The sequence below is a fragment of the Corvus moneduloides genome, chromosome 2 (genome assembly GCF_009650955.1).
Source record: "Corvus moneduloides isolate bCorMon1 chromosome 2, bCorMon1.pri, whole genome shotgun sequence".
Lineage (NCBI taxonomy): Eukaryota > Metazoa > Chordata > Aves > Passeriformes > Corvidae > Corvus > Corvus moneduloides.
In genome coordinates, this window is record NC_045477.1 from 104,128,345 (window position 1) to 104,145,790 (window position 17,446).

Consider the following 17,446-nt stretch of genomic DNA (forward strand, 5'->3'; position numbering starts at 1 on the left):
ACCCTTGGGGCATTGGAGTCTCAGTGCAACACAAGCCAAAACAGCTCACGCAATTTAATCTTCAGTGCTGAGCAACTGTCCAAGGGTCCCAGGGCACGGAATCTTCCACATAGATCCCAAGTACTGGGCAGCACTATTTTCAGGTGTTCTTCCCTGTCCTTGGGGAAAGGCACCAGCTTCTCAGCTAACCTCAGCTGTCATGGGTTGTGGGAGAGACACGCACACTGTCATGGGTTGTGGGAGACTCCCCACCCCACCAAATTCAGTCCAGCAGCCTGGCTCTGCATAGTACAGATTTCTGCTGCCCTGACCTCCAAGCCCCATGCAGACACAAACACCAGCCCTGACAGGTGTAGTCCTTAGGCCAGCCACTGCAACAACCTTTACCAACAGCAGAGCCCTGCAGCCCCAGGGACACTCCATGCTCCAGAACTACCTGGGCAGACACAGTGTGCAGCATGGGCCCTGGCACTGCATGATCCAGGCTGAGCATCCCCTTCCCAGGTGGAGGGATAAAAGAAAATGGGAGGGGCTGGAGGAAGGCAGGACCTGAAAGTTGTGTGTGGTCCAATGATGAGTGCTATGCAGCTGCTGCACTGCCCTTGGTCCCTCTCACTAGCCAGTGGAATGGGAGAAAGAGATGATAGATACTCTGAATTTATATATGCCTGGTATATCCCAGGAGTATTGTTCAAATCACCAGATGACAGGAGGGACATATTGAAGATCGTTCTTCAGTCTTGCCTAGTGCACAAGGCAGAACAAAGGAGCCCGAAAAGCAGAAGAAAAGCAGAACAAAAGGCAGTATGACTGTCCCAGCATTTGTGTAGCAATGCCATTGCAGCAAAGCTCAAAACTCACACATATTCTCACACTCATCATCTCACTGGCACCAGGATCAGACAGAATTAGTTACAGTGGCACAGAGGACAAGACACACAAGATGGCAGGGCCTCATCACACCTACTGGGTTCTCTGGAGACCTTATACTACTCCATCACACCAATTCCGAATGTATCCAATGACAAATCTTGACTCTTCAAGGATGGGAAAACTTAAAGATTCGGAAACTTGTTGTCATGGGTTAGCAAGCATAGTCCCAGAAGTGATGTTCTTGCAAAGGGGTGCTTACAGCTTCCTCTGTGACCTGACAGAACCTATCAGCTGGCCAGTTTGAATATGGACAATTTTTTAAGCAACTTAAAATTTTGACCGCCTCTGTGATCCACACTTAATAATAGACAAACGCCGGGCAGAGCTCTGTCTCGTTTCCGGCGCTGGGACATGTAGCTGCAGGGCCCGTACGGGGGCTGGCAGGCCTGGGCCAGGCCCTGCTTGGACCAGGCTGGGCCGGGCCACGGCCATCCTGGAGCCAATGGGCCCTGTTCCAACTGCGGAACCCAAACCATCCCCCCAGCTCTGCTGAGGGCAGCCAGAGCAGCCCGGCTCCCCCTCTCCAGTGTGGCCAAGATTCAGCTGAAGCTGCCCCGCTTTCCGGCAAAGATCATGTGACCAACAGCGATAAGCGAAATTCCAGCCGTAAGGCCCGGGTGAGATTAACCCTTTTAGTGCTGTGAAGAGCTGAAAATCTGAGGGAGGAGAAAGAGGAGATGCTTAAAGCTGAAATTCTGTTGTAAAGCTATGATGTATCAGAGTACCCGTTGTAATTTCATGGAGGCATGGGGGTGGAGCATTCAACTTGTACTTGTGAGCAAAAGCACCTGTGCTGAGATAGGCAGATGCTGATGCAGCTGTAAATTGACGAGAAGTTTGAACAGGGAGAGATGGAAGCAATGAGGTCTTTTGCTCCAAATGGAAAAGGAAAAGACCTCAGATCCTAGAGATGCTCCCAGAGATAGTTCTAGAGATAAAGATGATGAGGACCCTTTTTCTCCCAGGGAAGGGGAGGGCCTCTATTCTTAGAGATGAAATGCTCCCAGAGATGGGTGAAAAGAACTTTTGTTTCTGAACGGCTCAACCTTAAAATTGTACCCCAGTAGCTCAAGATTGGACCCTCGAAAGCAGTTGTGGGAAAAGCTGCAAGTTGTGGGAGGGGACTCTCACATGATGCAAGCAGAGAACCAACCCAGGCGGCTGTCTTGTTGTGATAATGTCTCCATAGCATGAGCAAGAGAGACTCCTCTTCCTAAATGAACTGAACAAGGTTATTATGGAAGTGGTAAACAGACTGAACATCTCAAGGGTTGTCTTTTTACATTGTCAGTGGGAGAAGGGAGGAAAGGTGGGGGGAGGAGAAGTGTTCTGAAGGTGTGGTATGGTTTATTTTTTTTCTTCTTTTCTTTTTCCGTATTTTAGGTCTATTAATAAACTTCTTTACATTCTTTCAAGTTTGGTGCCTGCTTTGCTTTTCTCCTAATTCTTATCTCACAGAAGGTAAACAGTAGTGAGTATTTTGGACCAAACCACTACACTTGTCTGTCAGTGGCAGACATGGGAAAACAGCATTCACTTTGCATTGCAAACATTCTCTGTCTCCTTCTTTCTTTATATTTTTAATTAGCTTTTTTGTTCCTTTGACAGGGGAGCCTCCCAGCTCCCCAGGTCCTACCACTGGCTTGCCACTGTCAGAGTTAGCAATAGGTTCCTCCAAAATAACAGCCCCAGTGGGATGAAGCTGCTACTCCAGAGCTCTCTTTTTTCTTTCAATTTTACTCCTTTTTTCACAGACTGAGAAGTGGCTCATAATACTGGAACCAGGGCTTTTTGTGGGTTTTTAAGGAATATTTCCGAAGAGCCTTCTTGCAACTCTGAGGTCTTTCAGGGCTCCAGCTCTCCCTGCATCAGGCATAAGGCCACAACTACACAATTGTCAATACCACCCTGGGCAAAAGTGCAGCTGGCAACCTTTAGCTGCTGCTGGGAGCTACAGAAATAGCCTGTGGGTGAAAGGAAGAGTTTGTTCAGCATTTCACCCTTTTAAACCTTTTTTTTGGGAGAAAAGCCAGATGCTGCTTCCATATTCAATACTCCATCTCCCCAAAGTGATCATATGATTCTTGTCCTCGAGTGAATGGTGTGTTTTTACTTCAGTAACCCTGCTTGGCAGGTTATCATGTGAATTTGTTATTTTCTGCATGATAAAGTGCTTTTCAGTCTGATCCTCTTTCTTTCTTTCCTTCTTTCTTCCTTTCTTTTTCTTTCCTTCTTTTCTCTTTTCTCTTTTCTCTTTTCTTTTCTTTTTTTTCTTTTCTCTTTTCTTCTTTTCCTTTCCTTCTCTCCTTCTCTTTCTCTCTCTCCTTCTCTCTTTCTCTCCTTTCTCTCTCTCCTTCTTTCTCTCTCTTTCTTTCACTCTCTCTCTTTCTTTTTTCATTCTCTCTTTCCTTTATTTTTGAATGGTGTCTCTAATTCACCTCTGTGAAGTTGAAGATAGTAATCATGGTTCAGGTGGTCTTTTCTCATAATGATTTAAGAGTTTCTATACTCTAAAGGATGCCTTGGTTGGTCAGTGCTCCTTTCTCAAAGCAGAAAAAATTTGGATTTCTATTAAGATGATGCTATTAAATCTTCCTTCCTAACCAGGGAGGCAAAGCACTGGAGCAGGGAGCCATCTATCAATGATTCCCAGTTGGAAGCTGGGGTTTCTGTGTCCATAACCTGGCTGGTCTGGGCAGAGGTGGTTCAGCTTGGCAGAGTTCCATCTGGCCAGAGCTGGGGATGACCCTGACTGCAAAGAGCACCTCGTCTGCTGAGCATAGAGAGCTGGGCTGGGGTCAGTACCTTGCCCAGTGCCTGCGTGGCCCTGGGCACATCTGCGCTCCCCCTTCTCTCCTCATTCTTGTGAGGGCACAAGGCCCCATGGCTGAACACTCATCTGCTGCCCAGACTCAATCCCTCCTGGAGAGCAGCGTCCAGTGCCCCCAGCACCTGCACAAGAAAGAGAAAGGGGCTGCTCGTTGTTTGGTAGGATGGGGCAAGATATTTTGTGATCTTTTTCCCATATTGGATTTTTTTTTTTTTGCACACCAGAGGCAGATGATTTTTTTTCCCCCAGGCTTGTTTTAATTTTTTTTTTTTTAATTAATGCCCATAGCTATGGTTGGAAGTAGACAAAGGGAAATGGAACAGAGAGAAACCAGCAAAAGGAAATGGTGATTGAAATGTCTATTCATGTCCCCTTTGTTCAAAAGAGACACTTAAAAGTTATTCTCTTTTATTTAAAAGTCTGAATAATCATTAGAAGAGTGTCCAGAGACTGGGGCTGAAGTCCTCAGACAGAGACTGTGACAACCACCCAGCTGGAGATACTGCTCTCACCTGCACACACTTTCACCCCTCCCAACTGCAATTTAAGAGAGAAGTCGATCCTCTTTCCTTCTCACTCCAGCGGCAAAGACATTTACTTTCTCAGAAGAAGAAAGAGGATTAACACCTATCTTTCAAAAGGAAGATTTTATCTGCCTGTTTCCATTTGCCAGTGCCACTTGGGAATCAATACGAGCCCCCTCCCTGCCATATATATAAAATGCCCAAATTAGATTGCTTTCATAAATCCTATATTCATTTTTTAAGTCACTGAAAAAATTAATTAAATCACAGTCCTGTTCATGAACACTCTCACATCACCTGGAAACAGAGCTTTTAGTGAATAAAGAAATCCAACTTAAACCAACCAGTCAAACAACAACAAAAAAAGTGAAATTCCAGACAGTGTCTCTCCCTCACTCTGCAAAAAGCCTGGATTTCTCACAGAGCTGACTGTGCTATCTCCCCAGGCCCCCAGGAGCACCACTGACTCTGCCAGCCCCACTAGTCCCAGGTTCACCTAGGAACCCAGGGAACCACACAACAATGTTGAGGCCCCTGGAAAAGCTTCGCTTTTCCTAGGAGCTAGAAACCTGTGTCGATCATTCACCATCCATTTTCTGTTTTACTAGACCCTCAGAGTGGGATTCATTCCACCAAACTTGGAGGGCTACCATATTTGGGCAACTTATTTAGGCTCCCTTTATACAGTAGGGGAAAGAAAAAATAGGCCCTTCCAGTGACCAGCCCTCAAAAGGGACTGTCCTTCAAAGACACATGTAGGCTGTATCAAGGTGGCACAGAAATACCCATCTCTTTCCACTGAATAAAAAGGGAGCCTGTGAGTAACTTTTCCAGATGGAGATACCACCTTTTGGGGTGCTTTGCACTTCAGAAAAAAAATCAAATTAATGCTATTCTCAGAGACAGTGCATTTTATGCATGCCTGGAATAGCTCTGTGGTCTCTGCAGCACTGTCTGGCTGCAGATACTTTCCCCTATAGCAACTGTAGCACAGCAGTGCTTTGCAGTTCCCAGTGATGATGTAAAAGGACTTACTGATGTCAAAATACTCTTTAATTCAACTGAGAACCATTTCCACTGCTTTGCAGCTCTGTGAAGTTAAGTATTGCACAATGGAGCCGCTATTTTCTTTTTTTTTAATTAATGCAAAAAGAAGGGAGGGAAAGAGAGAGACAGAGAAGGAGCAAGGTGAAGCTCAGACATCCTGTGTTTCCCAGAGGAGAAAGAAGTCCCTGATCATCTGCCAGACAGCAATGCAAGGCAAATTGATGCTCCAGAAAGGCTGGAATTGAGATTTCTGACTTCAACCGATGCCTGTGAAACAAAAAAACCAGTAAAAAACCAGAAAACACCTCCCTCCCCTTCCCATACAGACACAAATTCCAGTCCACTGACCCATAATTTCAACAGCAGAGAAGTTCTGAGTGGCATTAATCTATGCCACGGTGGCAGCCTGGGCTCACAATGTAGACAGCAGAGTGCTTGAGATTTCATGTACCCAAGGCAGCAGCTGGACTGGCTCAGGTTTGTAGCTCAGAGCCACTCTCCAGTGCTTGGCTGGGCTTGTGCCTGCAGGTTGAAGCAGCAGGCCCTGAGGTTGCTCAAGCACCTCACAGGGCTCACTGGAGCACCTGACAGAGGAGGAGCCAGTCCCACCCTCCTCCTCTCCCCATCTCTGACCCTATCCCTCCTCCTCCCCTGTGCCCACCACTTGTGAGAGCCACTAAGCCACCTGAATTTTGTGTGTTCCTTGCTCAGGACAAGTTTCAGCCAAATCAAAAAGCCCTAGAATTCCTCCCACCCACTGCATGAGCTGGTCTAAGGGATGGGAGAGGAAGCTGAGGAAGAGGGACAAGGTGCAACAGACCCTTCAGAAGAGGAGCATGGTCTTAGAATGCACAACTCAACATTGCAACCACATCTTGTTTCAAAACATGGCAGCAACAGTAATCTTTGAAGTAGTATTTTAAAGTCTGTGTTTTCTTTTTCCCTTGGCTGACACGTTCCTCACCACATCTGGCTTGTACCTAGAGATGTACTGAATCCTTGCATTTTTTTGTTTCTGCAGCAGAAGTGCAATACCTGCCCCATGGGCAACTCACAGGCAGCCTGTCCTTGGAGCACCCACATCCCATCTCTCCTGGGCTCACCTGTGAGTGCAGCACACCCTTCCTCCCAACTGGGAGACACCTCCTGAGAGAGGTAATTCAGCCCAGGAGGGGAAAGTGGCTTATTTACAATCCTAGGTATGAACCAGTGTGGTGCGATAAGAAGTGATAGGAGGGAAATTGAGTTTGCCCAGAGGCCTCAAGGCCTCCAGAGGAGGCCTTCTCTATCACACTCTTCATTAAAACACAGGCCCGTGACCCCATTGCTGAGATAGGAATCCTCCTCCCAAGGGAAACAGAGAAAAAGCTTTGATACGCTCACACTAGGGACTTTCCCTGTAAAATGAGTTTTATGGCTATACAAGAGCATGTGTATCATAAGAAGAAAACCATTGCAGAGATCTAAAATGGGATATCCCACACAGATCTATCACCCAACATAAAACTAGAAACAAGCTTTCAGGGCTACCTTTCTTGTGAAATGTTAAAAAAAAAAAAAAAAGACAAAAAAATTATGTCACCGATTTCAGCCTGGAAAGACGTACAACTGAAAATTACATTCTTAACCTGCTCGGGATAATTCTGCTTTGCCCTGTTAAAATGAAAATGACAGAAATAATGTAATCTTGCCAAGTATTAATTTATTGGAATTTATTATGTATCTCTTTTCTTCCACACAACAATCTATTGAAATGTGTGCACGCAAGGCTGTCCTCCAGCAGTGGTCTTGTCTTTTGTCTTTTGTCTTGTCTTTTGTTTTCATCTTTTGTTGCATAAACTCTATGGAGATGGTCACACACAGATATATATAAATACATACAGGGAGAGGGAGTGGCAAAAGGCAATCTCTTCATGAGGCTGAGTAATCCTCAGACATCTTTCACTAAAAAGGTGCAGGTGCTCCTATATTTAGAAAGGGGTTTAAAATACAGGAGATGGACATCTAGTGAATATAGTATCTTCTGCAGCAAGATTTACACTATGACTGGTTTTGAGGACTACTTGGGAGCTAATCCCCTGTAGCAAACCTCTATCAAGCCTAGCATAATACTGAGACAAGATCAGACAGGGAAGATTGTTTATAAGAGCTCATTTTTGTCTTTCCTTACATTCCACAATCATTTTAATTTGGGGTGGACTGCCAGTTTTTTGGGAATAAATAGACACAGAGCTACTGCAACAAGGGACACACACTAACCTTTTCCTATCGAGTCTCATATCATGATAGTATTTAGAAAAGCCTTGCAACTACCAGAAGAGAATGATATTTATTGTGCATAAAAAGAGCTAAACAGTCAAAGGCCAAATCCTGCCCCTTTCTACTTGGCTTGGTGCTTTTATCTAATAACTTTACTTGGAAAATGGAGATACGATGAGAAATGGAGATATGAGGGGAAGGACTCCTTATATATATGATGGATTTTAAGCCTCAAACTAAAGTAAAACCTTGAATCTTGTATATTTAACTTGCATTTGAAGGTGATCCTTAAGCTCCTATGCCTTTTAGATGTTTTTGACAGAGACACTCAAGAATGTAATAAAAACACATCAATATCCCGTAAACCTTACTTCAAAAAAAAAAGGAGCAAAAAATATGCTCGTTGTTTTACTTATCTTTTTATTCCATCATTATGGCACAAGATAGAACTTAAAGACAACATCACTGAATAAGTCTTCAACTTCATTAAAATTAAGACTAATATGTTTTATAAAATTCTTCTGATATGATACACTTTCCCTTATAGAGCGCTACGAAGGAATTTCTCTGGAACGCTGCAGTACATTGCCACCCGCTGCCCACAAACGGCTCTGCAATTGAAAAAAATGTATAAAACAGCAACATTGAACACAACACAACATACAGCTACTGAGGAAGTGTGACTGACCCAGACTTTGGCACAATATTTATAGAAACGAAGTTGTGAGCTTTTCTAAATGTCATGTTCTTTTCTGAAGCTCTGCTTGACTCCCTTTCATGTGTCCGTCTGCAGTTTTTTCCTTTCTCTTATCTTTCTTAATGCTGGAGCTTTGTTATTTCAAAGGAAAAGCCATATTCTTTCTCAGTGTTACGCATCCCAATTTATTAGGTTTGGTTTTCTAAAATTTGGATTCCAGTTTATTGTTTTAAAGCAATACATAAAATCATACATTTATAAATATATATATTATATCCTGCATATATAACATTGGTTTTCCTTTAGAATGGGAGGGCAGACTTTGCACTACATACTTGGTTGGTTTAGGCACAATGTTGTTCTTAGTTGATTCTCTGAGCTGCTTCCTACCTGAATCTAAAAAAATACTTTTACAATCTGGTATCAAATTTTAAAGTTTTTGCAAACATATGTGTAAGAAAAAAATATTTTGTATTTTCCCCTCTAAGCTCACTACTACCCTTATAAAATATATGGCTTTTCATGTTCCACTCTTTAGTGTTTTTCAACAGGCAGTGAAAAGAAGTACAACTTTCCCCTTTAACAGCTTTTTTTTATATATATAAGCACAGAAACCAGCTTGTGCACTTTCTATAGAATTCCAATGCGTATCACGGTAATGTAAGTGCAGTGATTTTTTAAAAAAGCAGTCATGATTGATTGACATCTGTATATGAAAACATAACATGATTATCATACAATACTCATTACAGAATATACAATCATCAAAACTGCAGATATATAAATACATTTTTTAGCAACATCAAAGCAACAGTTTTATCTTATACACAGCATATGCATACAGAGTTATTACACTGAAGTTTTCACCTTTTTTCTCAAAAGTTTGCTGAAAAACAGGAACATACCGTATTTGTAAATTAACTGCTTGACAGTGCTGTTAAGAAATTAAAGTGAACAAATTTTTAAAAAAGTATATGCAATTCAGTTGATATAAAACAAACAAGCCCTCCCTGTTTTCCAATGTCACCATTTTCCTATGAGACGGAGGCATGGGTATGAGTGGCAGCTCCACAGAGTCAGATCATACAAGGGTTTCTGGGAGGGCATCAGGGTTATCGGCTGACAACAGCTCCCAAATCTGCCACCTCTCCCTTTGCCACTCACTCCAGTCCGCCTCTGAAACACTTTTACTGTTCTGGCTATGAGGTGCCGTGGAATAGTTGTGACCTGCTTGCGTGTGCAGGGCCGGCTGCTCCTGCCTGGAGGTGGCCTGGTCAGGGGCTCTGGCTGGTGGCCCTCCAGCTGCTCTCAGCCCCAAACTTTTTTCTGGGTGTTGAAGTCTCCTCAAAGAGTGCAACGTTGAAGAAACACTCGACCGCTGTGGCAACGCAGAGCTTGTTTTTGCTGGGCCTGGGTAAGGGGGTGGTGGCCGCTCTTTCCTGTAGGAGGGCTTGGCTGTACTTTGCAAACAACCCGCATTTGAGTCGTGCTCACTGAGGTCCTCCACACTGCTTAAAGTCAAGTGCTGCTCCAACCTGGAGTGGGACAGGTCTGAACTCCTGCTGCCAACTTCCATGTGCGGGTTACTGCACACCCGAGACGCCACGGGCTGGAGCTGACACTCGGGAATGGCAGCTGTTGTCTGGCTCCTCCGCATGATCTGCCTGCCACTGTCCAGTTCCGAGGAGCTGCCCTGCCACCGAGGGGAATACATGGCGAGGTTCCCCTGGGAAAGAGAGCACTGTCCGGGGCGCAGCAAGCTGCTTTCATAAATGTTCCCGTAAGAACCTAGGGGTAGAGTCAGGAACACAACATGAGTCTGCAGAACCAGTCATGTGGCATTTAACAAGCTACTGCTTTTCCTTTGTATCCCACTGTAGAAGAGGGATGGGGGCTGAGACAGGCTGAGAAAGTTGGGGCTGTTCAGCCTGGAGAAGAGGAGATTGCATGGAGACCTCATAGCACCTTTCAGTATCTGAAGGGAGCTGACAGGGAAGCCAGAGAGAGACTCTTCATCAGGAACCATAGTGATAGGACAATGAGTAATGGGTGCAAATCGAAAGGGGAAATTTAGGTTAGATATGGGGAAGAAATTTTTACTGTGAAGGTGGTTAAACACTGGAACAGGTTGCTCATGGAGGCTGGGGATGCCTTGACCCTGGTAGTGTTCAAGGTCAGGTTGAATAAGGCCTTGAGCAACCCAGTTTAGCGGGATGTGTCCCTGCCCAAGGGAGGGGGGTTAGGACTAGATGATCTTTAAGGTCTCTTCCAACCCTTATCACTCTATGGTTCTATGATTCTATGAATTTTAGAAGAATTTAAAACTTTCCTTGAAGCAAATTTAAAATTACTTTTTAAATTACATTTGTAGTTTGAAATGTTGCTGCTCTCTGTATTCCACTGAATACGGTGTGCTCCTCTGTATTCTACTTAAGAGTCATCTTTTAAAAGTCCAACTCTGGACAATGTGAATTCTCCTACCGATTTCACTGTGATTTCTTAAAAACAAGAAATTGCTTCTGTCTTTGCTAGATTTGGGCTTTAAAATTGAGAAATTACTGACCTGTGATTGCTGGATCTTTGCAGCCACTTTTCAGCGTTGAATGCCAAGTGCCCCAGATATCAAAATGATCTTCAGAAACATCTAAATAGCAGTAAGAGCAGGGAAAAGATGACGAATTGATCCTCTTAAAGATATTATTTAGAAATACACAAATAGAAAGGTAAAACCTTATGTAAAGTACCAGAGTCATTAACATCCACTAGCACCTTCAGCGTGCACCTAACATGAGCATCTCACATGTGAGCCCCACCTGGTGTACTATGTACAGTTCTGGTGACCCCAACCTAAGGACATGGAAATGCTGGACAAAACCCAGAGGAGAGCTATGAACCTGGTAAGAGGACCAGAGCACCTTGTCTACAAATACAGGCTGAGAAGATTGGGGCTGTTCAGCCTGGAGAAGAGAAAGTTGTGTGGAGACCTCACAACAGCCTTCCAGAATCTGAAGGAGGCTGATAGGGAAGTCAACAAGGGACTCTTTATCAGGAACTGTAGTCATAGTACAATGAATAATGGGTGAAAATTAAAAGAGGGGAAATTCAGATTAGATATTATGAAGAAATTTTTTACTGTAAGGGTGGTGAGGCACTGGAACAGGTTGCTCAAGGAGGCTGTAGATGCCCCAGCCCTGGCAGTGTTCAAGGCCAGGTTGGATAAGGCCTTGAGCAATCTGATCTAATGGGAGGTGTCCCTGCCAATGGCAGGGGGGTTGGGACTGATGATCTTTAGGGTCCATTCCAACCCCTTGACATTCTATGATTCTATGTATTTGTTCACAGCTACAAGTTTCAAGATCAGATCCCGCAATGGATTCAGAGAGCTCTGTTATGGGCAGGGTGCCTGAGTTTGCTGAGTCCTTAAGTCCTCTGCCTTACTGAAGTCAGAGAATTTGCACAAAACCAGGAGGATTTGGTCCACAAAACGTAGTTTCTGTCAAAGCTCCCTCAGGCAGCCCCAGCCCCAGGAGTCACTGTAAAGCATGCTCTATCAACCCAAGGATGCTGCTGGTTTTACCCAGAAGTGCAGCCACAGAACAAAGATTAAATGAAATGCTGGATTATAAACAGTTTCATGCCTTTTTCTGATTCCCCTAGTCAGCAGAGGAATTTCCTAATTTTTCATGGTCCAGTATCTTTGTGATGCATATTAAAGTCCAAAAGATGGTTAATAGGATAAAACTTCATGTAATTTCCTGTTCATAAGTTAACATAAATCTGACCAAATTCTTAAATGTTTTCAGAGATTTAGATATTGAACACAGAAGATAAATTCCAATTGGCATTTACTAAGCATATAATTCAGATATTAGTCTAGATCCCATTAATTCCAAAGGGAATTAAGTGCCTAGGCAGTACATCTGAAATTAAATGGTTTTAAAAATACCACCAGTTATGTGCATCCCAAGGCATTGAAAGTTCTTAAAGTTTGGCTCACTAAGTATGAATTTCATGGATGACAATTTTTTTATATATATATTTTTAACAGGAAAAGCATCTTGAAGTGCTGGTGAGCTATTCATTTAAACCATAGTTCTTTACCAAAGAAATCACTCAGGTATGCACTCCCCAGGTAGCTAGGTGAATTAAGGATCTCTGCACTAGTATTGCTCAGTGTGTAACTGGTTGCAGATGTAAAGCTGTGCAGCTCAGCTATGTTTTCCAGTGAGAGGGTGTTGACATCGTTCTTTACAACTGGATAAAGTTTGTGGCCTGAAATCTGAAAATCCCAGCTTTTTCCAAAGCCTGGACCATAAACCTGCAGGTATTACAGACCCATGAATCAGGACTAGACTTTGCCATGCTGTCACAGAGAGGCTGAAAAACTGGACATACATAGTTCTGTTTTCCTAAATAATATCTCCAAGTTTTGAGAAGTGCCATAGCAAGAGCATCCCTGACAGCTGGTAGAGCTAATGAGGAGGGCTGAGCACAGATCCTTTGGGCTCAACACAAAAAAAAGGATATTGGTCTGTCATTTTTTTATAAGGTTATTTACACTATTGCTCCTCAAATCCTAGTAGCTGATAATACAAATCCGGCAGTTTTCAATTATTTCAGGAATCTCCATCAGTCACTGAGGAGGAGGAGCACAAGCAGGATGCACTATACCTTTTCCAGCCTGTGATGCAGAAGAATTCTCCTTTGGCTTAGTTTGCAAGTGTCCAACCAGTGTGTGCTGCTCAGGTACCTTGTACAGCTTATCTGGGCTGCGGGCAACTTCTTCTTGCATTGCCACCAGCGAGCGCTCAGACAGCACTGGGGAGTTGTTGTCGTAAGGGGAGACATCACCACTGGAAGCTTTGTTGGAGTCTGTGGAAGAATGTCTTTCTCCTGTGGAGTAAGAACCTTCTGACCGCAGCATCTCAGGGCTCCTGAGAAATTTTGATAAACAAACTACTGTTAATAAAAAAATGCTACATGGGCACAGTTACAGGTGCAGTTTGACATCAAGGCCAGGTTGGATGGGGCTCTGAACAACCTGGTCTAGTGATAGGTGTTCGTGCCCATGGCAGGGGGGTTTGGAACTAGATTACTTTTAAGGTCTCTTCCAACCCAACCGTTCCTGTGATTCTATGATCATACACATAAAATCAAATATGGAAGAATGGTCACAGCTGCTGAAATGAAAACACTTCAGGAACAGTTACTGAGGTGGATTTTACATAAGCAAAACTTTTGCCATGAAGTGGCCAGCAGAGGCCACTCAAAATCAAAAGATGTTGCTGTCAAGAAAGAAAACAAGAAAAAACCCACAGAACCATACAGTAAACCACAGAAACTAAGCAGTGAATCAATTCCTTATGTTACCTTGACAATTTAGCTTGTGGCAAAAATAAAGCTGAAGGCATGATAGGGAAGATTAGTTTGATGCTAAGCAGTATGCTAAAATAAATTTCTGTACTCTGAAGTTTTACATAGAGAAATGAAGCACTCGGCTCGCCTTTCACATTATGAGAATGATCCTCTTCTAGAGACATAAGAAGGTAAATATTCTTACAGGGGACAAACACATGTATTTACTGTACTTATGACTGGGGCAACAAACAACTGGTTCTGCTGATACCTTTTACAACTTCTTTTACCCTTTCACCTTCACACCCCCACCAACATGAACTGCCTTTAATTTTGCCAAGAAAAGGCAAACGCAACTCCCACCAAAGGACAGACAAGGCTCAGAGAGACAACTCATTTTTGAAATGTGCTGGGAACATTGACTGAGATTTCTTGAACTGTCACAGTTTACAGTGCAGGCTGTGAGTCACTGAATATCACAAAGAATATGCAGAACTACTCGGTAAACAAAAAACTTTCTTCTCCTGTTGTTCCTCCCTAACTTGTATTTCTAGTACTCATTTTTCACTTCTCTGCACCTTTGTTTCGTAGAGCTTATCTTTTGCGTCACTTGAGTCAAACAGTTCTTTCAGTGACTTCTCATTAATATCTGTTCTAATTGACTGTGAAACAACAGAGGCTCATTCCTGTAAACGTCTGAAAATGGTCAGCCCTCTTCAGAGTCAAATCCAAAGACAGCTTGAACTTAGTGAGCAGCCGAAACTCATTTCTCGCTATGGAACAGTAACGCTGTTTCCAGACAAATCAAATAAAACTGAAGAAAGAAAATAAAGATAATACACAGCTAGCCACAGCACAGTAAATATTAGTACAGAAATAATGACAAAATTTAACATCACTTCAAGTTGTTGTTTTTTCCCCAGCTGATTTATGTATCACATCCCAAAAAATAAAATATATACAGCTGACAGCATGATTTTTATGTTATTCAATATTCCTATTTTTTTTTCAGTATGAAAGCAACCATACAGTGTTGGGAATTAATTAAATAATGTTACTTCTCAGTAACTCTCAGTGACAAAACCATCGCTGGACTTTAACTGAGACAAACTCAAAAAACAGAGCTGCCATTTGGCAAAGTTGCTATGTCCCAGGCCTCCCAGTGCAGCATGGTAATGCTGGGGAGTCATTAAAAAAAAAGCCTCAATTATGTAACTTCTCATTTAAACTTCTTATCTGAAGATGAGTCCAACGTAAATTAATCTATAAACAGACACACACTGAAGAATTATAGTCTTTTAAATATGTATAATTCTATCACAAACCTTTTTTCTCTTTTTTTGCCACTTGCTTCTTTCTGTCTGTCCTCCTAAGTCCTAAAACCCCTTGTGCAGTGATATGAGATTTGAGCAATGTCTTGGGATTTTCAGAAGAACTAGAAAGACCTCGTAGAAAAGGGGAGAAATGCTGGTATCTGCAGGTGTCCTAAGACCACGTCTTTGTTCCCAGCTTTCTACACTGAATGTCGTCTAAGCCTCACCTGCCAGCATACAGACAAACTTATCACTAATGGTAACACCAGTAAGGTTTATTGCAGGTAAATCTTTGCAGCATCAAAACCTAACTGTGCTGCACATGGCAAAGACAGCACTTAGCCATGGCAAGGTAACACAAGGAATAAAGGAAATGGAAATGGAGATGAAAGAATGTGGGAACATAAGCTTGAGCTTTGTGAAACACTGATTTCATGTCTTACCTTGAATGATCTGTTATAGTCTACCTCTTCTCATGACAGAGCTCCTGCTAAAAATTTACCTGAATGGAAACTTTCAAGTCTTTGGAGAGATTCAAACATTCAAGTTTCTAAACTGATTTACAGTTTCTGTTGGTAAGTCCATACTATTTTTTATATCTATAATATCACTTTCAAATTTGTTTTGGTAAAATAGATTTAAAAATCAAAGGAATTGCTGTGGACCCTGTCGATCTTATTACAAGAAACCACCAAAATGGATTGAATACTTAAAAGCCAGAAATTGAACTCATACATTCGCAGCTTTACTATGCTCTTCACGACCAAAATAAAACACAATTTGCAAGAAGACTTTGGTTTGCTTCTCTGCAAACAAAGAACGAATTCTCACAAACTCCTTAAAACGAAAGTTTTGCATCTGTTTGCTTTACTGTTTGAGTTCATTAGCAAACCAATATTTACTACAATTCAAAATTCTGCTTTCCTTGGACAGTGAGATTCTCTATCCACTGACTGGGGAAAAACTAAATTGGAAGCAAACATAAATACTGTGCAAGATACTCACTCCTCTTTATGCAGTATATGAGGAAGGGCAGATTATGGTCCTCACGAAGAATAATCGATGATTACGTGTAATTAAGCGTGAGGAATGGGAAGGCAAGTAACGTATTTTCCAGGAGTTATGAACTATGTTAAGGAAAAGATTTTAGAAATGGCTAAGTACAAATGGAAAGATCTGAAAGCAGCAGAAGGAACCTATGCCACTTGAACTTAAAAATACAATTTCAGATTCCAAAACAACAGGCATCTTTCTATAAATTGGTGTTGTTCACCAGGGTCCACTTGCATGGGTGAACTGGAAATGTGTTAATAATTGCTTCTACTGAGGATATTCCTACTTTTCTACTAGCATCAAGGTTATGAAAACAGGAAATCCCTTTCTGTTGCTGGCAGAAACCCTCTTCTGTTATAACTTAAAGCTTCTGAGTGGGAAAACAATTACACCTTCAAGAGGCAAATCATACGGAATGTGATGGTTTGGCAGCACACAGTAGTAATTTCCACACAGATCTGAGTAACACAGGTGCTAACAACAAACCAGATTACTGGGATTATGATGTGGTTGCTACTGTAACAGGGTAGAGGATTCAATGTTTCGAGGAGCTTTAAAAACTGCATTTACACATATTGTATGACTTACTGTATGGCTTCATCTTTGTGCCACAGGTCAGATGGATTAAAACTCATTATCATAATCCAAAAACACCTAAAAATTCTGTAACTTTGAAACTTATTTACTCTAAAAGGACTACTAACCATGATAAGCAATAAATAATCATAAGAAATAGATTTTATTTTTTGTTAGTTTAAAGATGCTTCATCTTACAGCTGTAAACCCAAATTCCATTGTCATCAAGCCAACATACAAAAGTTGGGAAGTCACCCATGAAAGCACACTTCACAATTGCTGCCATTTGTAATTAGTGCTTTACCATGAACAACTTCCATAAATTCCCTGACACACTGTTCACAATGCTTAGCTCTTAAGAGAATTGAAAGATGAGGAAAGATGATTCCTCTGGGGAGGAAAAGAGATTGTGTTTTCTCTGTTAGATCAGAGCCAAGAAAGCATTTATAGTGACAGCAAGAGCAGAAATGTGAGGGCAATTGCAGAACAGGACCTTCAAAGCAATTAATGTGACATTAAAGTCTTGAAGTTGATTCTATACTCTATGCAGTCAGCTAGCTCTTCTGGTGAAGATTGTCTCAAGAATATGTAAAGTTTTTTGTTCCACAGATCCACATTTGTATCTTGAGTATGTGACCAGGCAATTTCCAAGAGCAATAAGGATGTATTTTGGAGGCTCATTTTTATGAAATCAAGACAAACATCTCCTTGTTGTCCGCTGTATCACATTTCTTACAGGAAAAATAAGCAACAAATTTGTAGCCTCAAAATTTAGATTATGTTCTGAAATACATTAATCTCTTAAGAGCATCACAATCCTAGCAGTAACACTAAGCAACATTCCCTCTAATTGCCTGGA

The 17,446-nt window shown here is 42.2% G+C and overlaps 1 protein-coding gene across 5 annotated transcripts in view; it reads right to left on the bottom strand.

The window, feature by feature from the left end:
- Positions 1-7,992: 7,992 nt before the first annotated feature.
- The window catches only part of ARHGAP6 (Rho GTPase activating protein 6), a 316,497-nt gene continuing 307,043 nt past the window's right edge, over positions 7,993-17,446 (bottom strand). For all 5 annotated transcript variants that reach the window (XM_032100634.1, XM_032100635.1, XM_032100636.1 and 2 more), the window contains exons 11-13: positions 12,962-13,224; positions 10,854-10,934; positions 7,993-10,078 (exon numbers count right to left, since the gene is read on the bottom strand). In XM_032100634.1, the coding sequence (XP_031956525.1) occupies positions 9,372-10,078; positions 10,854-10,934; positions 12,962-13,224 (1,051 nt within the window). In that variant the 3' untranslated portion in view covers positions 7,993-9,371. The remainder of the gene's footprint in view (positions 10,079-10,853; positions 10,935-12,961; positions 13,225-17,446) is intronic.